The sequence below is a fragment of the Echinops telfairi genome, unplaced genomic scaffold (genome assembly GCF_000313985.2).
Source record: "Echinops telfairi isolate 266 unplaced genomic scaffold, ASM31398v2 ScPeMD7_7469;HRSCAF=8507_0, whole genome shotgun sequence".
Lineage (NCBI taxonomy): Eukaryota > Metazoa > Chordata > Mammalia > Afrosoricida > Tenrecidae > Echinops > Echinops telfairi.
This window is the reverse complement of record NW_022111372.1, coordinates 72,297,842-72,322,686: the sequence shown is the minus strand read 5'-3', so window position 1 is coordinate 72,322,686 and position 24,845 is coordinate 72,297,842. Positions and strand designations below refer to the sequence as shown.

The 24,845-nt window shown below is 43.9% G+C and overlaps 1 protein-coding gene and 1 pseudogene across 1 annotated transcript in view; one reads left to right on the top strand and one right to left on the bottom strand.

Annotated features, from left to right (window-relative positions):
* EBF1 (EBF transcription factor 1) overlaps positions 1-24,845 on the bottom strand; it is a 479,517-nt gene that overhangs the window by 163,212 nt on the left and 291,460 nt on the right. Inside the window, exon 7 of the mRNA XM_030888673.2 lies at positions 11,608-11,689. Within this exon, the coding sequence (XP_030744533.2) occupies positions 11,608-11,689 (82 nt within the window). The remainder of the gene's footprint in view (positions 1-11,607; positions 11,690-24,845) is intronic.
* Positions 1,139-2,301, top strand: LOC101649225 (annotated as a pseudogene).

The window sequence follows — 24,845 nt, the reverse complement described above, 5'->3', positions numbered from 1 at the left end:
GCTGAGTATGTTTAAGTATAGGTAGCAAACTAGAGGGATCTCCAGAGATGGTGCTGATTGAAAAAGGGTAACCCCAAAATAATATGTACGGGATGATTCCATTCATTTAGTATCTTTGAAATAACAAAATTTTAGGAAAGTAGAGTAGATGAGTGGTCTCCAGGGGTTAAGGACAGAGCAAGGGATAGAAGCAAGAGGGCGCAGAGCTAAATGTGTCAGCATGAGGAATCTTTGTGGTGATCTAACAGTTTAGAGTCCTGACTGTGGTAACAATACATATTATTACCTAACCAAGCCAACCAACCAATGCCATAAAGCTGATTCCAACTCAAAGCAATCTTGTATAGGACTTTCGTGGCTATAAATCACTAAGGGAGCAGGCAGCCTCAATGTCCACCCACCCTGAGGCTGGTTGTTCTGAAGGGCTGACTTTGTGGTTAGTCATCCAACACTTTTCCCAACAGTACTATGGGACACACACATACACACACACATGATTACAAATAAAGCTTGGGAAATTGAATAAGATAGGTAAATTGGATCAATGTCTATATCCTAGATGAAATAGTGTACCATAGTTTTGACAAATTTTGCCAGTAGGGGAAACTAGGTAAAGGGTGAGTGATATTTCTCTATCTTTTTTTAATAAATGTACACAAATCAACAATTACTTCCAGTTAAACAGATTCCACTTAAGTAGTAAAAGGCATTGATCAGACTAGCCTGAACTCCACACCACCTCTACTCTGCCCTACTTGTCTAGAGGAAAACTTTTCTACAGACTCGTGGAAAGTTAGAATCACAAGAGACCCAAGAGATGAGCCAATCTAGTGGCTTCCAGTGAGGGGTGTTCACATGCAGTAATGGGGGACATTGCAGAGACAGTCATAAATTCATCCCGAATAAGCCTGCCTACTAAAATGTTGAGTAACTTCCATTTGCCAGGGACCATATCAACCCTATGTGGAAACACTGGTTATCCTCGTCCACATGAGAAACTCTGACTGGCTGTTTGATGTGGCTTTGAATTATTTTACAATGGAGAATACAATTTTTACTCAATAGATGCAATTAGGTTGAAAAATATTTCCTCATATGAAGTTCATAGGAGAAATAATGAAAGCAGTCTTTAGTGGTTATGACACTGCACATTTTCCAGCACATCCTTCTACAGCTGAGAACAGCGGTCCAAGAGATGTACAAACTTCCTCTAGGTCATAGGACAAGTAAGCAGTAGAGGCAAGGCTGAAGAAAAGTGTCCAAATTCCGCACCCAGGCTGTCTAACCACAGCTTCCATCTTCTCAATAAACGGTCCTAGTTGAGTGCAAACCTATGGTGTCTTCTGTGACTGAGTGACTAGAATTTTATGTATTAATTGCATAAAAGTGATCTGCATTAACTTCGTCAATTCCTCATTAGCATGGTCTTTTTGATTAGGCTTTAATGATGTGAAATGAGATATTATCTAAAACCTGATTGTTAGTTTATACCAAGGCCATCAGTTTAAGTGTTGGCCAGGTAACCTCAAGGTTGGTAGTTCAAATCTGCCGTCCTCTCCATAAAGCTAGCTGCTAGCTGCTCTTGGAAACACAGCCTCAGAAACCTTATATAGGGTGGCTATGAGTTGGAATCAACCTGATGACAATGGGTTTGGTCTAGTTTGGGGTATGTGGTTTAAAGATCCAAATAACTTATTAAAAATGGTGGAGACGACCCTGCAGTCGCCGGCCAGTCTTCTGAGCTCCTGTCTGCCAGCACTGAGCCAAAGGACTCCCCACATCACGACTCAGTCACAGCCAAGTGGCGTAGCCACCTGAGAAGGGGCTGAGCCGAGCGGGAGCGCAGCCCGGGGTTCCGTGGGCAAGAGCTACAACAGGAGCTGATGACCCTCAAGATGTCTGGCAACAAAGGAACCTCTGCCTTCCCGGAATCAGACAACCTTTCCAAGTGGGTAGGGACCATCCATGGAGCAGCTGGTACAGTCTATGAAGACCTGAGGGATAAGCTCTCCCTGGAGTTCCCCAGTGGTTACCCTGACAATGTGCCCACAGTTCCTCACCCCCTGCTAACACCCCAACGCGGACACTCAGGGTAACATCTGCCTGAACATCCTGAAGGACAAGTGGTCTGCCCTGTATGACATCAGGACGATCCTCCTCTCCATCCAGAGCCTGCTGGAGAGCCCAACATCAGCAGCCTTTTGAACACACACGCTGTCGAACTCTGGAAAAATCCCACAGCCATTTAAGAAAAACCTGCAAGAAACCTGCTCAAAGCAAGTCTCCAGCCAAGAGCCCTGACCCTCCCTGTCCTTGTGTTGTCTCTGTCCCCACCCCCATGCCCCCCGCCCCATTGATTTCTGTGTAGAACTCTTATCTTAAGCTGTGGTGTCATTTCTGTTTTGTTTGTTTTTTTAATTAAGTCTCCATTTGCGCCCTTATGATGAGTATATTAAATAAGTAACATTTGGGGTTAAGAAAAATGATGGAGACAAATGGGCCTAAGTGATGTAACACAATAGAACCACCAGGTGAAAAAAGAATGAATTTGACTTGCATTTTAAGGCTAAAGGTAAAAGCTGTCTTCTAAGCTTTCGTTTTTACAATAATACAAACGCAGATATTCCTGAGTCCTCAGCTGTCAGTGTGGTTGCTGTGTGCCGTCAAGTTGATTCCAACGAATTTGGACCATTGAAGAGTAAGCTCAGCTTCCATCTCCTGCACTGTGATACAGTCTGGACACAAAAGCCCATCAGTAATCTAAACCTGCTTCCTTCCTCAGCTGATGGGAATACCTGTACAGCTCACGGTGGTGACCTTGGCATTCAACTGGTGCCCTCTGCTTATGTGTTCTCATGGCCATGCTCAGCAGTCACCATGTATGCTCCGTACCATGGAGGTAGGTGGACATAGACATGGAGGTGGGAGCAAGCAACATCTTGGCATCTTGGTCAAGAGCTTCGATTCCAGGTCCACACAGTCCTCGGTCTGAACACCCAGCTCTGTCACTTTCAGGTTTGTCACCTTAGACAAGTCACTAAACCACAGATGTGAGTTGTGAACCTCCTTGGCCAAACATCATTCAATGCACTGGGAAAACAATCATGAGCAAGATAAAGAAACTACCCCCCCACCCCACCCCCACAAAGAGCTTAGTTCTTACGGCGGATGAGGAAGAAAGGCCCAGAAAACAAAGACGTAAACAACAAAATATCATTTCAGACGGTCTTAAATTCAAAGAAGAAAATAAAATGGGGGTGGGGGGGGCGGCGCGGTGATGCTTGGGTAGGGACTTGAGAAGTTAATGAATGATTGTCTGAGGAGGCGACACTTTAGCAGAAATCTGTGTCATAAATATCCACACATTCATTGATTCAAGAGGAGAGTTTCCCAAGCAGACAGACTACCAAGTGGAAAAAGTGCGAGGCAGGAAAGAGCTTAAGTGTAATCAGGAAAGAGACATATGAGAAGAGGCTTCAAAAAGTTAGTGGGAAAATGGAATGAAAAAGATAACAGAATTTTCCCAGGAACTTTTCAAAGCCCCCTCAGAAAGAAAGAGAAGGAAGTCCAATGGGCTTGGTCAGCAGCACGTGAAGGCGGGAAAGAGTAGAAAAAGTACAATCGCTCATGCCAAGCGCTGAGTACAATGCTAACAGCAAGAGCACTCTGCAGTGTGGCCGCAACGGGGCAGAACACAAGGGATGCTTTAATGAACGCAGCCCAGTAGCTACAGACCTCCTCAGAACCAATCGCCTTGGGCAATCGCTAACCTCACCTAACACCTTTCCCACTGTCCTTCACAGCGTTTTACTGCTTCTTCCCAGACAACCATCCTACACAGAAATTGACCTGCTTTAAGTGCAGGGCCTCTCCCATCAAATTCCCTTCAAGAGGACCCCTTGTCAGTGATGCATATTTTCTCCTAAGGCTCAGGCCAAGAGACATATTTGCCCAATAAGCCATAATGGATTAATATATCAGGTTGAGAATCTACCATGTTATTTGTATTTACCATGTTACATGAATTAATCCTGTGTTTTGAAACTATCATTAGAGCTGCTTTCAGTATAATTAATCAGCAGGCACATCTTGAAATTATTCTGTATGTAGAGAGTGATCGCAGCCCGGGCCCCCAGCATTCTGTTAGTAAAGAATTTAATTGCGAGATGTGCTGTTTGTCAAAACAACATAAGTACATCCAAGACGGGGCTGGGGGATGGTGGGAGAAAGATAAAAGGGATGAGAATATTTCCTTCTTTATTTAAGTGCCTTTAAAAGCAGACTGAAAGTGCAGGGACTGGGCACGTGTTTTAAGAATCTTCTAATCACATCCTGTTCCATATTGATTGAGATTCGCTGTGGAATTTTCAATAAATAACTTGGCTTCTACAAGATGTATAGCCTTCACTCTAAAAGGCAGGTGGGTTCTCCGATGTCCCTTCCTCTATCATCATTAAAACAAACACGTGCCAAATATTCCCACATATTTTGGTGGGAATTCAGAGCCTTGGTGGCATAGTGGGTTATGCTTTGGGCTGCTAACCTAAGGTCAGCAGTTCGAAACCACCAGCAGCTCCCCTGAAGAAGGATGAGGTTTTCTGCTCCCAAAAAGATTTACGATCTTAACTCCACAGGGGGAGGTGCTGTCTATGGCAGTGAGTTTTCAGTTAGGTTTTGTTTTTGTTTTCAAGTTGTTTTGTTTGTTGGTTTGTTTGTTTTGAGAATCTGGTGGTTAAAAGAAGTCTTGGTGTCTAAGTGGGTTAAGTGCTAGATTATGCGCTACTATCTGCAAAGTCAGTGGTTCAAACTCACCAGATGACTCATGGGCGAAAGATGAGGCTACATGTTTCAATAAGATTTCCACCCTCAGAAACTCTTATGGTTCTATTTATAGTTATAATTATAGTTCTACTTACGCTAAATAGTTCTACTCTGCCTTATAAGGTCACTATGAACTACAATAGATTTAATGGTAGTGGAGGGGGAGCCTGATAGTTTTTCTCAGATCCTCTCTCCCACTCCAAATGAGTAGGATATGAAAGATGACTGTCTATCCCCTCAGATAAGCGTGAAAGAAACAGTTCTGCACATACTGTTTTCACTTTATTCTGAATGTTTAGCTCTGAGCCTGATCACCTTCCTGAATATAGGTTCGTGTCTCCTGCTCCATGCTGTTATTATTTCTGCTAACAATCTTCTTGATTGTCTTTAGAGCAATAACTGCCATGTTAGCAGCAGGTATTCATTCCATTTTACAGCTCTTTACTGTCGTGCAACTAGCTTGTGTTCGTGTACTACCCAAAACTTGATTAGTAAAATAAGTCTGGTTGTGCAAACTCAGCCAGAGGCTTTGCCAAAGAAAGGCTTGGCAAGGTATGCCCAAAAAGACTACAGTCAACACAATCCCACAGAGCAGTCCTACTCTGTAATCCATGAAGAATTCTCTCGACAGCAATGTGACTTCATTGCACCTCTCAAAACACACTGCCATTGAGTGGATCTGACTCATAATGACCCTGCAAGACAGGATAGAACTGCTCCTGTGAGTTTCTGAGACCATAACTGTTTACGGGAATAGGAAGCCCTATCTTTCTCCCGAGGACTGGCTGGTGGTTTCGAACTGCCAGCCTTCAAGATTCCAGCCCAGTTGTTCACCATAAATGCATACTCTCCTCTGCCTCCATTTGCATACTTCCCTAGGGTTGGACCCAGTGTATGATCATCCTCTAGGCAATGGAAGATGAGCAGACTGGACAATAATCACTTCCACATTAGGTTTTAAGAAGTCTGTTTGCCTCCTTCGGTGTTCAGTGCCCTTCAGCTAGCCCAATAGAAGCAACCAGATTCTAGGGTTTAGCAGAAGCACAATCCAAAAAGAGCCCAAGTCCCCAAATCCAACTTCACTACCCAATCAGGGACACCCACTTGTATGAACAAGAAAAAACATTCTCTTATATGTCAGCCATTATATATATATATATTATTAGTCTTTTTATTGCAACAGCTGAGACCCCCAACTAGAATATAAGCTTCCTTAGGGAAAAGCCCCTCTGCTTCTTGCTCGTCCTTATATAGTCACCATATACCACTTTGGTGAAGGAGCTATGGTGGGAGTGGGCTACTCACTGAGCTGCTAACCATAAGGTCAGTGGTTTAAACCCACAAGCTGCTCCAAAGGAGAAAGATGAGGCTGTTGTCTACTCTTGTTAAGATTAAAAGTCTTGGAAATCCAAAAGGGCAGTTCTCTGCCCTATAGGGTCACTATGAGTAAGAATCAACCCAGTGACCGTGGGATTTTATTATTATTATTACTATTATCATCATCTTGGGGCTTCAGAGATGACTCCTGAGCGCATGCATGCATTCATGAATGAAGGAAAGGGCCTATGGTACATCGATCTGTCGACACAGGCATTGCTCGCACAGAGGACCCTGGGTCTCCAAAAGCCTGTGAGAAGCCTATGTTGAAGAGCTCCGGTCAGGCGGAAGCTGTCTGCTATGTCTCCTAGACTCCAGGTTTGACGGTGTCTCCTGTGCGCCTGACAGCTTGCCTCCTGTTCTTGTTCCTCTCCTCACCACCCGCGTTCTGCCAGTCTCAACAAGGAAAGCTATTGATCAGGATTTCAATCGTAACCTCAAATTGTCTGGCTCTTGTCAGTTAAAAACCATGCCCGTGACACGGTTTTAACACGGTCCTTTGCCATTAGCATCTTTTTAGTGTCAAGACGAAGAAACAGCCTCCTTTCAGTCACAGTAAAATGTTCCCTGTGTCATGAGCTGCTTCTATCCCCACTTCTTCGCTCCCCTCGCCCACCCCGCCCCTTCCCTACACCCACCAGGGCTGAATGAAGGCTGTATCCACTGTTGTATTTAAGCTAGTGTGTTACTCTAACCACAGCCTAGGGATTTCAAAAGAAAACATCCATTGTAAATTTAAAAAAAAAAAGCTCCTCACGGCGGGTTTTCTACAAGATTCATTCCATGCTGCCTTAAAAGTATGAACACAGCCGAGTTCTGCAGAAAGTGATTAATTTCTTAAAAACGCTAAGGTCACACTAATTGACATGACCTGTGTAATTAAGCAGTCTCTGTTTACACAGCAGAAGCTCGGCCACTGTGAGGCTGAGTTTGCTTGACAGAATGTCTTTACATGTCAAGAGATCAACAACCTTTCTGATGTCCTCCTCGGTCACCTACACGGGGCCCTGGTTGCTGTTCAGCGGAGACACGCTCGCTCGGGCACAGCCGTGTAAAGATAGGCTGGGCTGGCTTGGCCAGCATACCAAATGGGAGGAGAGAGCCACAGCATCAGTGGCAGTGGGAGAGAGCCCACTTAATAGGCAAGAGAGAGTGTTTTTAATTAGATGTCTCCGAGACTCAGGTTTTCTATGTAACTGGTAAAAGCCACATTGATATGTAAAGAATCGTGTTTCTTCCTGCTGAGAAGGCATTCTCCCGCACTGCCCCACAGAGGCAGCAGGAACAGAAAAATATTTGAAATCAGCATCCCAATTAGTGTCCTGGGAGACAGGTCACGGAGATGATGAGTCTGGTTCCTAGGACACCTTCAACCAATGTCTCCGTGACCCCTCTCAGGATAGCTGTCCAGAGAGCTAATCTGTGCAGGCCTGGGATGGGAGAACTTCAGTAGGAGTTCTCAGCAGAGCCTGGGACCACTTTCCTCGTGAGGCTGTAAGTAAATTGCTTACATGCTCTAAGCCTCAGTTTCCCCTTTGGTAAAATGGGGATAATCCATGTTAGCACCGGGCTATTGTGTGAATAAATACAATTCATCTAAAGTCCTCACCATGATGCTTCTCACAGAGTAAGTCTCCAACAAATGTTTGTGTTATCATCATCACCATCAATATCCACAGATGTACAGAACGTTACACGCAAGGACATACACAACTACATGCATGTATATTAAACACATTGAATACATACACAAATATTAAAAGTAATCTCCCCAGCATTGAAGTCAACTGGAAGTAAACCAAGACAGCACAGAGAAATACAAGTCGGCTTGGAGTGTCGGCCAAATATAGGGAGAATGATGATGAGTTCAGTGTGGGCTTCATTGATTTGAAGCTCCTGGAGTCACCTGCAGCCTTTTGACTAGCTATGTCTGCCTCTGGGTGCAAGGTGTAAGAAACCCTAACTCAAGTGCTCTTGGTCCATGAATCATGATTAAGACGTCAGGAGCAGAAAAGCAATGTCAGGAACACCTGCAAGGGAAGAAGGGTTCTGGATCTCTGAAGGAAGCAGGGGACACCATCTTTGCAGAAGGACATAGAAAGAGCATCCCTTGTACAGGGCTGCTGAGGATGAGTAACGAATTCCATATAAATTTATAGCCATGGGGTTGGAGGGAAAAGATGGATTCAAACTGTAGGGAATGGTCCACATCATGAACTAATAGAAACATGGTGGTCAATACTCATTAAAGAAATAAAACTGGAGGGGTGTGGTGAGAGAAAAACAGGTAAGCAGGTTGTAAGGTTTCACTAGCTCTCTTAAACAATTGGGCCATTGTCTGACTGCATACATAATCAGGTGCCTATATGCATAAGACCATGTGTTAATTGTATAAAAATGATATGTGTAAATGTACACAGATACAAATAAAATGAGCCAGCATTCGTTTTGCCATAGATGCTCTATCTCCTCTCAAGTGAGGATGAGTGGGGAAAGGAAACACAGAGATGGTATGTGCGATCCCATAAGGCATTTGACCAGGTTTTCTGCACCCACAGCTCTCACTCTGGTGGTCAAGGTAGCTGGGAGGGGTCTATCTGAGGCAAGATCTACTTGATGGCAGTGAGTTTCATTTGATCTAATTTACCCAGTTCCCAAATCACAGGCAAGAACAGTATTAGGATTCAGAAAATATGTGACTGAAGAGCTGTATTAACCCTGCGTCGATGAGGCCACATGCCCAAAGGGTCCTCTTTCTAGGCTGGTATCACCCTCTCTGAAGATTATTTCAAGGGCCCCCGGTAAAGGACTGACCCAGTGGTTCTCAACCCCCTAGGATACCTTGGACCATGTCCAGACGTATTTGGGGCTGTCATGATTAGGGGATGGCCGTGATATTCTACTGGCCCTCGAGGATACTAGCTAAGGATGCTGGCAAGGATCCGGAAATGCACAGGATACTGCTCCGTCCACAGAGAGCTGTACAATGAGCGATCACCCATTCCAAAATGTCCCTCGTGCCAAGGTTGAGAAAACCTGGACTGATTCATCTTTATCTCAAGGACCGACCTTCATCAAAGGTGAACATTTGTCTATTGTCATTTAGCAATAACTTAGGTGTGTATGCATGCACACTGTTGTTTTTCTGTGAGATCTTGTGAAGTAAGCAGACTCGTTGTGCTCCCTCCACTCTGCAGTTGAGGAAACTGAGTTGGATGACAGCCTGTGCAGAAATCTAACTCAGGCCTCTTCATCTCAGTGCTCTATTAAGTGCTTCATTAAGTAGACTCATTACTATTTGTCTACACAAAACAAAGCTTTGTAGGCAGTTTCACAAAGTTGCTTTGCACAACTTGAACAAGAACTACCTTCTTACAACTCAAGGCTTTCAGACCACTTCTTTCCCAGATCTAAGAAAATCTAACCTCTGAAAGTCTTACACAATATTGTTCAGGTCCCTAAGTGCCACCACGGTCTGTCCCAAACTTGAGTCCCCTGAAAGGTACAGCAGAGTCGACTTTGACGGTCCTCATAAGGCAGGAGACACATTGATTGGGCATGTTTATTAGGCATAGATTGTTCTACATCCAGATACACCTTGATTCTGCCCCAAGCTTGGTCAAAAGAGATGTATGGCCCATCTCAAGGCCAAAGCAAGCTACAAAACAACTTAAGTTTAAATGAACCTTATGTTTCAAGACACTGAGCAACACACCAGGGGGGATATCACACTTGTTTCTCCAACCTGAGTGCAAAGCTGACTCAACACAAAAATCAGTGTGGGTATCAGAATGGCCAAGCTTACACACTTTGAGGAATAAGTCAGCCAAAAAAGAAGTATTTTCCAGGAAACCAGAAATCTATAGATACACTCCACCTCAGTTAGAGAAAAGGGTAGAGAGACCCATTCTTAGGACATAAAGCCAAGGCATCTCACCCCATAAAAACAAAATTCCTGGACACTGAAAGCTTTTGACATTCAAAAACCATCACTCCGATTCATCCCTCCCCTTCTCTCATCAGACAACGCGCAGCTAAAATGTCTTAATACTGCTCAGAAGCCCCTTAGAGATGAGACATTTCAAACTGCATGTAAAGCTAATTGATGCAATGTGCCTATCAGCAAACATTCAGCACCATGTCTCTTTCTGAGAGAATGCACAAACATGCATGTAGGGAATGTTACTCCCATTACTCTGATGAGGAAACCAACGCTGACCCTACCAATGAGGTTAATCATTAAATTAGTGCAACACAAGGGTCTAGTTTAGAACCTTAATGTTCAAAGTATGGCCAACAACATCAACTTCACCTGAAAGCGTGTTAGAAATGTAGAATACTGTCCACTCAGTTTCAATTCATGGCAACCCTACTTCTATCAGAGGAGGACTGTGCTCAGTTTTCCAATGGCTGAATTTGAGATGTAGATCACCAAGTCTCTTCGGGGTGAAATCTGGGTGGATCTAAACCTCCAATTTTTCAGTTAGGAGCCAAGCACACAACTGCCTGTACCACCCAGGGACTCCAGGCCTCAATCAGCAGCTGCAATTTAACAAGATCCCCGGGGGATTCTCCACACGTTCACGTTTGCGAGGCATTCTATATACAGCTCAGCAACCACTCCTACACCCCCAAATGCCACTCTGTGTCTTCAAAGTGTACGCCTTTGTCTTCATGGTCTCTCCTTTTAGTAAATGTACACTTCAATGAAGTTCACCTACCACTCTTGCTTTAAGCGGAGGCACTGTGTGACTGATTCCAGATAACATTTATGAAGACATTCCTGAGACAGAATTCTGGCTCCATGTCGTCTTAATATGCTGTGCTTCAGGGGTGCAATTTTTTTGGTCTTTTAAAAATATTTTAATTTATTATTAATTGGGAGTTAATAAATATGTCATATCATCCCATAGTTCAATCACGCCAAGCAGTATTATACAATAGGGATGTAATTTTAACAAGTGACTATGGCTTGTGATTTCCAAGATTGGAGAAGAGACCAGAAAGAGAGGATTAAAAAAACCAAAACACACCTCTGAAGCACACCAAGCTCCTTAGTATCACTTTTCTACATGTGTATGATGGAAATGAGGGGAGGAATCTATCATTATAGAGGTTTCGGTGTACATCACAATGTCTGTGGGGGGTTGGGCATGTGAACCCCTTCAAGAAGCCAAACTAGACTCCAAGGACGTCACTCTTAACTAGTGGACGCAGGTGGTTCAGTCCCAACTCTCCCCCAATAAAAACAGTAGCTTCAAGAGTGCAGATCCCAGGAGACCAAGAGCCTCACCTGCTCTTCCCCTCTGGGAAAACAACTCCCTTCATATTGCTTTCTGCCTACGCCTTTCATCTTTTACCCTGATAGGCATGTCATCATTGAGAAGAAGAAAGACAAACTAGACCTACCTGGAATCTCCGCATGTCACGGGGGTTTCCTGCATTCTTTAGGCAATTTTGGTTACATTTGAGGAAAAACTTCAAGAAGAACCTGTGAAGAGATGAATCACTGGGGTTAGCATTTCAGTCTTGGGAGAGGAGAGAAATAAGCATAGTCAGGCAGGTCTACATTGTGCCTTTTGTTCTCTGCCTGCATTTTCAGAAATAGCATGATATTAGGGCCCCTATCTCATAGTAAGCTTTCACCTTTATGTTCTTTCCAGTGTGGGCCTTCCTTATGAAGGACTCATCCCCAGTACTGCCACCAGATCTCACAAAAAGAATTGCAATATTAAGCCCCCGAGGAAGTCTTTGCATCACAAACTTTACCACAGAGAAACAATTCCAGCTATCTCATTCAAAGTCAAACTCACTGCCATTCAGCCAATTCTGACTTATAGAGACCTTAAAGGGCAGGGTAGAACTGCCCCCCTGTGGGTTTCAGACTGTAACTCTTATGGGAGCAGAAAGCCTCATTTTTCTCCTGTGGAGGGACTTGTGGTTTTGAACTGCCAACCTTGTGGTTATAAGCTCACTGTGTAACCACTATACCACCATGGCTCCTAGCTATCCCACTGCTATTATTGGGTATCATCAAGTTGGTTCTGACCCATAGCAACACTATGCACAACAGAGGGAAACATTGCCCAACTGTGTGTCATCCTCACAATTGTTCCTGTGCTTCAGCCTGTTATCGCAGCCACTATGCTAATCCATCACATTGAGGGGCTTCCTCTTTTGACCAAATATAGCAGGCTAATTTTTAAGTTGATAATTTTGTATGGCACATAAATGGTGTGATAAATATCCAAATCACCCTTAGCAGAAACAATATTCCCCACTCCTACTATAGACAAAACACTTGTGATTAAATAAGAACTGGAGTAAAGATATTAATGCCACCTGTACCAATGACAGCAATTATACTGTAACAACAAATATATGAATGAGAGTAATCGTTCTTCAACAGAAAATGGATAAATAGAATGTAGTATATATACAGTGAAATATTATTAATTCATACAAAGAAATTGTATTCTGATTCATGTGATGAACCTTGAAAACTTTATGCTAAGTGAAAGACAACTATTAAATGATTTCACTTATAGGAAATATTTAAAACCAGACCCACTGTTGTTGAGTTGATAAGCAGAAGTCAAGCAAACCCACTCCCCTCCTCCAGCTGATTCTGATCCATAGCGACCCTCTCAGACAGAATACGACTGCTCCACACAGTTTTCAAGACTGTAAATCTTTATGGGAGTAGGCAGATCCTTCTTTGTCCCACAGAACAGCTAACAGCTTGAACCACCAAACACCAGGGCTGATAGATCAAAATGTAACTCACTATGCCAGCCGGGCTCCTTAGTGAATCTAAAACTCACTATGATTCTTACTCATAGTAAAGTTCCAAGATTATAAATCTTTATGACAGCAGATAGCCTCGTTTCTCTCCCACGGAAGAGATGGTGGATTTGAAACACCGACCTTGAGTTTACCAGCCGAACACTTAACCCACAGCACCACCAGGGCTCCTTTAGTGATCCTATAGGACAGGGTAAAATAGCTGTACACAGTTTCCAAGGCTGTAGTCTTTCCTGAACAGGACTACTGCACCTGTCTCCCACAGAGCAACTGGTGGGTTCAAACCACTAACCTTTCAATCAGCAATGAAAAAGCTTTAACCTTTGCACCACCTGAGCTTCTTACATGAAAAGTCTAGAATAGGCAGACTTAGAGAGACCAAAATGTACCAAAGATTGGGGGTGAGGGGAATGGAAACACATTGCTTAATGGATACAGAGTTTCTGTTTACACGATGACAACATTTTAGAAAGAAATTGTTACGAAGGGTTGCGTAGTGATGGATATTATTAATATTAAATTGTGTACTTGGAAATGACTAAAATGGCAAATCTTCTGTGATCTATATTTTGCCACAAGGAAACACTATTCAGAAAAAGGAAAGTCGTGGCAGCCAGAGCAGCTGCAGTAGCCGTTATGTTATCATCATCACTCTAAGAGCAATGTGAATAGGATGGAGGAGGAGGCACTGGCATCCCCCTTCCACAAGCCCCCATCCCTGGTGCCCCTGGTTGGTACTATCCACCGCCCCTGTGTGTTTCGGCCAGTTGAGCCCAGCTCCAACAGCCAGACTCAAGTTGTGTTAGAAGGAGCTGTCAGCACACTCTCTGGCATCTTCAAATCAGACAACCGCTAGCCACCATGAGAGGGTCCATCTGGTGCCAAAATGGATTTTGAAAGGCAAGCGAACAAGGCGCTAACTCTGCCAGAAAGAAACCGAATCAAGGGAGCTGGGGATCTTCTGCCTCAGGGGTGAGCAGGGCGAGGCGCCTGTCAGCAGCCCATCATTAGCACAAAAGCTATGCCGGGCACACACCGGATCCCTGTTACCCTAAGCTGCCCTGTCACTTGGCATGCTGGCAGCGTCCCCTGCCCGCCCTCTCCACAGCGGATCGCTTGCTGAAATTGAAGGCTTGACCATCTGTCGTGGGGAAGAGACGGCCGGCCGTCAACTTCTGCCTGAGGCCTTACACAAGCCCTTATGTGGCAACGATGCTTTGAAGGGACTATTCTTTAGGGAAAAGCCAGCCCTACCCCTGGAGACGCCTCAGAATTCTCTCAACGCTTTCCCCTAAGCAGGTGCCAAGCATCTGACCCCTTTCAGGTGGCACTTCCTTAAAGGAACAGAGAAAGAAGTAAGAAGTAGGAGTTAAAAATAACCCCAAAGACAGAACAGTTAGCTGAGGCACAGAAGCGTGGGGGATGATTTGTCAGGCTACGTTTATAAGGCATCTGTAAACCCAGAACATGCGCACGTCTGCTGGTCTGTTGAGAAGATCTCAGATTCCAAGGGGGCTTTTAACAAAGCAGGGGTTATGGTAACTCAAAACCTCCCTTCTCTGTGAGGAATTACCACGTTTTGTGTGGCGGGTGTGTTTTATAAAGTGTTGTCAGGAGAAAAAGGGAGGCAGCCTTGCCCCAACTGTGGGAAACTGACCCGCCACAGGACAAAGCCCCTATTTACCCTGCGGAGTTCCATAAACTCCAGGAAACAGCCCAACAGGGATCAAACTCCTTTTTAACTCCAGCCTTCTTCTTCTTTTTTTCTTCTTTGGGGCGAGAAACCCAACACCTTTCTGTTAACCTTCAATACCAGTAATATCGTGGTGTGTTCGTGCGGTGTGTTATATTATTCCAAGTACTCGTGTCCTTGGTACCTCCCTGGATTCTCAGGCAAGCCCTATGCATTAGACAAGTCAAGAATCATTAACCTATTTGAAAGGCAAGAAAACTAAGACCAACCAGATTAAAGTATTTATCTCTAAAGTACACTAATATCTTAAGCTAGCCCAGCTGTATGGGTTTTCCCAGGACTTATATGACTTTGAAAGTGATCTTTACTGCCATTTAGTCTTGCATATGAGTGAACTGAAAGACCAGTAGACTTGACAATGCTCACACAATTGCATTAACACGAGAGCTACAAACATCATTCACATGTCTTCACTTCTAGTTGTATGACATAACCGACATAATGCTACCTCTCTCGGAAGCCAATTATGGTAGTTACATAATTTCATGTCAACTCGATAAATAGTTCTACAGGTGGAATCTATCCTGTCAATCAGGTCACAGCCTGATGATGCCTCCTTGTGGGCGTGGCCTTCTCAGGAGGATTCTGGGAACTTCCTCTCTTTCTCCCTGGAGGTGGGTCACACTCTTCTGCCTAGGTGTTCCTGTTGACCAGCCACATGGAGCCACACTGATAGCAGCCAGAACCCTGGAGACACATCCACCGCCATTGGATCCACAAGACTTTCCACCCACCGACCTGTGATCTTCCAGCATTCTACATCACTGTAAGTGCGGCATGAGTCTAAAGGGGAATTTATGGACTGGCATCAGACATATGGCTGATACAGGGCTTGTGGACTTGATATGGACTGGGCTGGAATGTTTTATCAATATACAATTGCTCTTTGATATAAAGCTTTCTCTTAAATGCACATGAATGTCTCTGGATTTGTTTCTCTATTCATCCCGGCCTAACACACCACCCAACAAGACACTAACACTTCAGCAGTTGAACTCTTTATAGCCTACTACCTCAATTAGGAAAGTGACAGTCATAAAATCAAAAGAAACACGCTATTAAGAGTTGTGTTTGGGTTAATACTGAAGAGTTAATCAGTCAGTCTACTGCAGGACTTTACCTCATCCTGTATAGTAACATAGCCGAACACCTGCATTTGTAGAAGAAAGCTATCTCTCCAATGATTTTCTGGTATTACATTTCACCAACCAACAGATATGAAGTAGTATATTCAATAGCATCCATATGACCACGACATGGCCAGGTTACAAAAAGGTATCACTGGATTGCCCCAGAAAGAAAATTGATTGCATTAGCTCATAGAACTTGTCCCATATATATTAAATTATAAAATAACAAACACATACACACACATATACACACAAGGGGGCTTCAAAAAGGTTGTGAAAAAATGAAATTAAAAGATAGTACATTTCTCCCACAAACTTTTAAAATGTTATTTTATATATACATTTATATGTATATATTTCCCCCAACACATGACTCAGAATCCCAAACCCAGTGGGTTTTCAGAAAGTTGTTCAACTAAACAGAATCCAAGTCCTCCAGGGGGTTGAAATTAGAACTTTCTCAAATAAAGACATTGGTGGAGAATACTGGGCAAGCATGTGGATGACGGACTTGCTACGGCAACAGAATCAGAGAGCTCCTCAGACCTCAGCAGCCCCATCAAAGGGATGGAGCCACAGTTCCTCTCTCCTAGGGCCATTGTTGTAGTTTTCATAATCCGACCTCTAGCTCTAATGAATTGTGTGGCCTTAAACACATATGTAACCTCTCTGGGCCTCAGTGGTCTCATCAGAAAAATGGCGAAAATAACAGAACCTCTTTCAGAAGGTTACTGAGAATTAGATAAAATGAAATGTGAGGAGTATTCACATTGTACCTGGCATAGAGGAAAGGATCATTATTCTCTTCATCTTGTGTCCCTGGCAACTGTCCAGTGGCTGGCACAGCACGCACAGGTGTTTATATTTTCAGATACAGAAGATATGATGAGGAAAGTGTCTGTGCTCCAAGCATAATGTTTCTGTAGACTACACGGCTCTGATAGACCGAGAGATATGTAGTCTCTTACAAAGTAGTCTTCTCTTTGAATATTAAGGTTAACAACAACAAAAAAGAATGCAAAACTTGAGGAAACCGAGGAGGGGCATAGGCTTCATGGAACAACCTTATTTGATAAAAGGAAGAACGAGCCACCAGTGAGGAAAGACAACCATGACTGCATCAGCTTTCTCCGAAAGCCAGGACCCATCAAGATAGGAGGTGTTAGGAGGTGGCTCCTGAAATCACTGCAGACTCAGCCTGTCAGAAGTGAAGGGCATGCACAGCACAACTATCTATCAGGCAACAGCTTGCACATCATTAATTATTATGCAGAGCGTAGTGACGGTCCTGGGTGGGGCAGGTTTTGTTTTCACCTCCTCTCCACCCACCGATTTCTGAAAAAGCACATTGGGATGTTCTCTGTTGTTTTCATAATGTCCCCGCTGCAGCAGAAGAGCAACAGAGCATGCCAAAAGCAAGCAATTAACTCCCCATTTGCAGTCTTAAGGCTCCCAGAAAGTTCCTGTGACTTATGCCTACAGATGGTCATGTGGCAGATGATTCTTCCAAAAGATATTCAGGCCATGGAGACATACTCTGGGCTGACACAGAAAATAGCTGAGTGGAAACAACTGTGGGGTCCCTTCTGTGTGGACTTCTACCTGCCCCCATGTGCACTCACAGAAGGGTACAGAGGAAAATGTCTCCAGAGGTACAGGGTACAGAGGAAAAGGCCTGTGTTTCCGAAAGTCCCTGAGTAGTGCAAATGGTTGGCACATTTGTCTGCTAGCCCACCGAGGGGAGGTTAGCGTCCCCCACGGGTACCTTGGAAGAGAGGCTGCCAATCTACTTCCAAAATATCAGCCGTGGAGAATGCTGGAGAGCACAGGTTGACTCTGACAAGCATGGCACTTGGAGAGTCAGAGGCAAGTGCATGGAAACTGGTCATATTTGCATAGACGGGAACCCTCTCCGTCTGCTTTGGCAAAGAAGCACAGAACCACTTTCCTCCATGGTCAAATCTACTGTCCAGAGACAACCCAGGAAGACATTCAAGGAGAACACGGCTTCTCCCAGTTGAAAATGTTTAAGCAGAAAGCACCTAACCATCTGACCTTTCAGGGATTGTTTAAAGAAATGCCGTCAGTGCCTCCCGGTCACCCTCAAAGGTGCACAGCTCTGTGAAGGGGCAAACAAGAGTCCTATAGACGGTGCCAGGAAAAACAGAGCTCTCTTGAAACAGGGCAAGGGAGCTGGAGTCAACAGAGTTCGTTAGAAAGAGAAAACTCTATTTTCAATGTCAAAGTAAGCCTCTTGGTTCCGAATACACAGAAGCAGTTATAGAGTGCAGTTGATCCATGTGAAAATATGACACTTGCAAGGCAGCCAAAATCCCAGGGATGCCACAGGGCAGCGGGCAGAGGAGGGTGAACCTGTGTGAAGGCAAGAATCTTCTCTTTACCAGGCTGGCTTCGACTCCTTTTCTAATCCTAAAAAAACACTACTGAGAGAGTTGCTGCCTCTACCCACACACCCACAGTTGTGTTTTGATGGCAGAAAGGGGAAAAGGAAACCCACCCAGGGCGTTCTTTCTAGGTGAAGCCGATTCGCTCCTCCCTCCCAGCAGGAGAAGGTGGACCGATACCAAGTCGAGGTACTATCTTGGGGATCCCAGGGGGAAAGCATGTGGCTGCCCCTATTATTGGCCACTGACTTCAAGGAGTTTACCTTTTCCCCTAGCCAAGGTTCCTCAGATCTTGGGCATTTCTGGAAAATGTTCTCAACCTGAAGGGATGAACATGACCAACTTGAAAAACATTCATTACCTCAGAGCTCAGAATTTGGCCGTGGTGGAAGGACATCTGATTAGTGACCCGGATTTTTTAAAAGGTGTTAAGTTCACATAGCAAGAGACTACACAACTTAAAAATAGCTTTTAACGCAGGGCCCACTGCAAGGTCTCATCATACTAGAAGTCAGATATGGAAGGTAAGAAAGTGGCCAGGTGAATGAAAGGATAGAAGCAGTTCAATTGCCTTTGAGTCACTTTGAGTCGACCCCAACTCATGGAGAACCCACTGGTATCAGAGCAGAACTGTGTGTTCCTCTCGGAAAGCAGATCGCAAGATGGGCACACTCCACCCAACAACTTCTTGCTTAGCAGCCCAGTGAATTAATCATTTGAACCACTCAGGGGCATGAGAGGATAGAGGAGAGGATGAATAATCAGTGGTCAGTGGTGAAAGAATGGATTGTAATACCTAAGAACTATAGTGGAAAGGTGAGGGAACTTAGTAGCTACTTCTACCTACCTGGCCCAAATCATAGAAATTAAACAAGAAAGCATGTCACGTCAAAAGACAAGAATGCTAACAAAAGTTTTCAGAAGCCTGCCCTGATTGTGTAGTGGTTACACATTGGGCTGCGATGCACATGGTCAGCAGTTCAAAAGGACTCTCCCAGTTCCATGGGAGAAAGACTGGAGTTTCTACTCCCGTAAAGAGTTAGTCTCGGGATGATCACTGAAGATAAAGCAGGTACATAAGCAAATGTGGTGAAGGAAGCTGATGCTGCCCAGCTATCAAAAGATATTGCGTCTGGGATCTTAAAGGCTTAAAGGTAAACAAACGGCCAACTAGCTGAGAAGCAACAAAGCCCACGTGAAAGAAGCACACCAGCCTGTATGATCACGAGGTGTCAATGGGATCAGGTATCATGGATCAAAGAACAAAAAATCCTATCATTGTGAATGAGGGGGAGTGCAGACTGAGGCATCTGTAGACAACTGGATATCCCATTACAGAACGGTCCTGGGGAGGAGATGAGCCAGTCAGGGTGCAGTGTAGCAATGATGAAACATACAACTTTCTTCTAGTTCTTAAATGCTTCCTCCCTCCCACTATCATGATCCCAATTCTACCTACAAATCTGGCTAGACCAGAGGGTGTACACCGGTACAGATAGGAACTGGAAACACAGGGAATCCAGGACAGATGAACCCCTCAGGACCAGTGGTGAGAGTAGCAATACAGGGAGGGTGGAGGAAAGGTGGAATAGAAAAGGGGAACTGATTACAAGGATCTACATATAAGCCTCTCTCTGGGGGACAGACAACAGAAAAGTGGGTGAAGGGAGACATTGGACAGTGTAAGACATGACAAAATAATAATAATTTATAAATTACCAAGGGTTCATGAGAGGCGTGGAGAGGGAGGGAGGGGGGAAAATGAGGAGCTGATACCAAGGGCTCAAGTAGAAAGCAAATGTTTTGGGAATGATGCTGGCAACAAATGTACAAATGTGCTTGACACAATGGATGGATGGATGGATTGTGATAAGAGTTGTACGAGCCCCAATAAAATGATTTTTTTATATCAAAAACAAAGAGCCTCGGAAACCCACTGAGGGTTGCTATGCCTGGATGGCCTTGACCGGATGGCAGTGAGTGAGAGTGCAGTAGGGAAGGTGTTCATCCTCACCGATACTCTTAGAAGATTATCCAATTGCCATCGGCTTCTTGCCAAAATACATTAAGCTCCAAGTGCTGACCCTGAGCGGACCTTCGGAATCATCTGAAAGGTCTGAAACTCAGTGGGAATGAGGCAGAACATAAGCACAAGTGTTAGACTGTCCTTCTCTAGGATGGGGACGGGCTGAGGACACATCTGTCTTACGCTGTCTTCATCATGAGGAACACAATCTTCAAGGAATCACTGGACACAGAGTTCCTGCCAACCTGAAGATAGGATTTGCAATAAAATCCTCAGACGTTTGACTTTGAATCTATGCTGCAAACCCTTTCCCAGGCTGGAGTGATGAAAATGCACGTGGGAGTTTTCCTTCCATCACAAAGACCTATTAACAAAGCCAAGCACAAAGAGTCAGGCAGGGGATGCCTCAATACCTCAACTTAACGGTGGTTTGTATCATAAGCAACTACCACTCACCTGACCGTGGACTGTGCTGTGTTAGGTTTGGGGCTGCTGTGAAGTTGGATTTTATGCCAACAGTGTTATAAATACCAGGTGGACAGACTTCCACAGAGTTCCAGACTAAGACAGTGGGAAGCTGATGAGTAGCAGTGGAACATAGTTTGACACAGTGCTGGAAGATTTGCCCATCCGGTTGGAAGGCACTCAATATATGAACGAGGAAGAGCTCCCCAAACCAGAATTGATCTTAGAAAGGTGGATGTAGCAAAGCCTTTGAGACCTGCATTTGCCAGTAAGGTGTGATTCAAAATGAGAAGAAACAGCTGCAAATATCCATTCATAATCAGTATGTGGAATGTACAAAATGTTAATCTCGGAAAACTGAAAGTCATCAAAATTGAAATGGAATGCCTAGAGATTGATAGCCTGGTCATTAGTGAACTGGAGTAGCCTGATACTGGCCATTTTGAATGGGATGAACAGACGGTCTACAATGACAAATGGAAGAAGCGCACCATTCATCGTCACAAAGACCATTTCAAGACCTACCCTGAAATACTACACTGCCAGTGATTGGATGATACCCATATGCCTGTAAAGATGAGTTGATATGATTATTCAAATTGATGAACCAGTCATTAAACCAAAGATGAAGAAATTGGTGATTTTTGTCAGCTTTTTTAGTCTATAATTGATCAATTATGCAATCAAAATGAATTAATAATTACTGCAATTGAAATGCTAAAATTAGAAACAAAGAAGAGTACTAGTAACTGAAAATTATGACCTCAGTGTTAAAAATGATGTCAGAGATCACATGATAAGAATTTTGCAAGACCAATGACTTAGCCAGGGGTCCTCAAACTTTTTAAACAGGGGGCCAGTTCACTGTCCCTCAGACCCATTGGAGGGCTCGACTATAGTTTAAAAAAGCTATGAACAAATTCCTATGCACACTGTACATATCTTATTTTGAAGTAAAAAAATAAAAGGGGGTAAAACACTCGGGGGGGCTGGATAAATGTCCTCGGCGGCCGCATGTGGCCCATGGGCCATAGTTTGAGGATGCCTGAGTCTTAGACAAATAGTTTTTCAATGACATAAATAGTGACTACACCCATAGAAATAACCTTGCCTTCTGAAAGAGAAAATGACCTGAAACACTGATGAGGATCAAAGATTACAACTTTCAATGTCAATTACACTTCAAAATAAAGCAAACGAAAATCCTCACAACTGGACTAAGAACCAACATATTGGTAAGAGGAGAGAATATTGACATCGTCAAGGATTTCATTTTACTTGGACCCACAATCCACACCCATGGAAGCAACATTCACGCAATTAACCAATACATTGCATTGGGCAAATTTGGTACTAAAAGGCCTCTTAAAAGCAAACATGTTACTTTGAGGACTAAGGTGTGCCTGACCTAAGCCAGGGTATTTTCAATTGCTTCATATCCTTGCAAAAGCTGGACAATGAAGAAAGACCAATAAAGAAGTGCTGGCTTTCAATTATGATGTTGCCAAAGAATACCAGATATACATTGGACTGCCATAAGACTCAACAAATCTGTCTTAAAGAAGTAAAGCCAAAATGCTGCTTAGAAGCATCAGAGAAACCAATCCTACTTTACTAAGCCTGACGTTCTCCTAAGTAAAGGACATCGTACTTGGTTAAGAGCTAAAAGAAGAAGACCCTCAATGAGATGGACTGACACAGTGGATGCAACAATGGACCAAGCATAGCAACAAGTATGAGGCTGGCACAGGGCTAAGCAGTGATTCATTCTGTTTTACATAAAGTCAAAATGAAATGGAACGGACTCAACAGTACTGAGGTAGTTAGTTCATTGTACCAACCTGGCCGATAAACACATGTGGGATTAATTGAAGGGTGGAGGGATAAATGGCTCGGTGAGCCTCATCTTTCTAGTTCTTGGGTCTTTTGCTTTGTGATGGTTGTACCAGGTGCAGCAGCCTTAGCAGTTCCCTGCTTCAGCTTGTGAGGCTCACTTCCTGCCAGACATCCCCGAGGAGAAGCCACATGGACCTACCCCGATGCAGCCCTGGGTGCTGGAGCACCCGTCTGGAGACCCCTGCCAGCACTGAGATGCTTACACATTCACTGAATTGGCTTTCCTCCTGCAGTCGGCACCATTGCGTCTGCTTTGTGAGATGGAGGAGGACTTTGTGGATCGGTGTTGGGCATATGGATTAATGGGTGAATATTGGACTTGTGGGCTTGAGCAGCACTGGGTTGGGATGTTTTCTTGATGCGTACTTAACCTTTACTTAAAACTCTCTCTTATACATGAGTTGCTGTGGATTTGTTTCTCTGAAGTACCCAGACTAATACAGATCGAAATACTAACAAGCAATTCTACACTGACCCTATAGGGCCCCTATGAATCAAAATCAACTCAACATCAGTGAGTTGGGTTTTTTTTGTTCCACAAGTCTCCATTTTTTTTTAATGTCTCTGATGCATACAGAAAGCCACTGGGTGAAAGTAAAAGCCTTTTAATAGGCTCCTGTTCTGTAAACATGTGTTTAAATTTTTAGGTCAATTTCATTTAGAAACTGATGTTAGAATTTCACTTTTCATCCTCAGGACTCAAAGCATTTCTATATTAATTTCCCTGGTGAACAAGATCGACACCAGAGAGAGATCAAGAAATCCAAGTCTTCAGTCGCTAGAGGCGTGTGGATTTTATTGGACTCTCAATTCGCTAGTCTTTCTCAGACTTCATAAGGTATAGTCAATGTCATTCATTCATTCACTTACTCAACAAACTCAACTAACATTTCCAGAGAGCCTGATATGTATCCAATCTTATCCCTCAATACTATTTATACACAATGGCTTTGGTGCAAGTAACTGCAATACATAAATAAGCAGATAAAAGAGGAGGGAAACATTTAAATTCAGATTCCCAAGAAAACTTCCTGTCTCTTATGATGATAGACTATTTGAGAAAATGGCCAGGAAGGTTGAATAGTCAGAAAGAATGAATTTGTGTTGAGGGTTCAGCCTTTCTAGGCCCCCAGTTAATGTGCTTGTCTGCTGACTGAAAGTTTTAAGCCCACCCAGAGCCACCCCAGAAGAAAGACCTGGCAGTCTACTTCCTAGAAAAACTCGCTCCTGAGAACCAGATGGGGCCCTTTCTCCTCAAACACGCAGGAATCACCACACGCCACAGTCGACTCAATGGCAGTTGGTTTAATGACATCAAGCTTCTCCCTTCCCAGACACAACGATCCCACTGCGAATCTGCCAGTGTGCTTTGCTTCAGTCACAATGAGCTGCACCCTGTGCCCTGAACATGAAGCTCCTTCCTGTCTTTACCACAGACTGTCTTTGTGGGTCTGACATGCTTTCTCTACCCCTTCCTCATCTCAGCTCCCCATCATCCTCAAAGCCTTCCAGGTGCAGCTTAATTTCACTGTGTCCAGGAAGCCTTTCCCAAATGCCCACCCAAATGCCCAAAGCTGGATGACTATTTCCTCAGCCCTTTCACAGCATTTGCCACACCTGGTTTTCATTTCTTGTAGGACAGCTACTTTTGCCACTGTCCACCCCCTCGGTGACACCACAGACTCCTTGAGGGTGCCTTTATCCTCCCCTGGGCATCAACTACACCTGTGTAGGGGAAATCCTACATAATTAGCTCTAAGTCACAGGAAATATCAATGGCACTTGACTGTAAGTTACAGTGTAAGACATGACAAAATAATAACAACTTATAAATTATCAATGGTTTGTGAGGGAGGAGGGGGTGCGGAGGGAGGGGAAAAATGAGGATCTGATACCAAGGGCTCAAGAAGAAAGACAATGTTTTGAGAATGATGATGGAAACAAATGTACAAATGTGCTTGACACAATGGAAGTTTGTATGGATTGTGATAAGTTGTACAAGCACCCAATAAAATGATTTTTTTTAAGTTACAGTCTACAAATTATTTCTGTGCTCTTTCTAGTTTTCTTTTCTGTTTTCTCAATGTTCTACAAATGGGCATTACTTTTGATGAAAAACAAAATAAACAGTTCTGTTATTGTTCAAATTGACTTGAATATCATCTCCC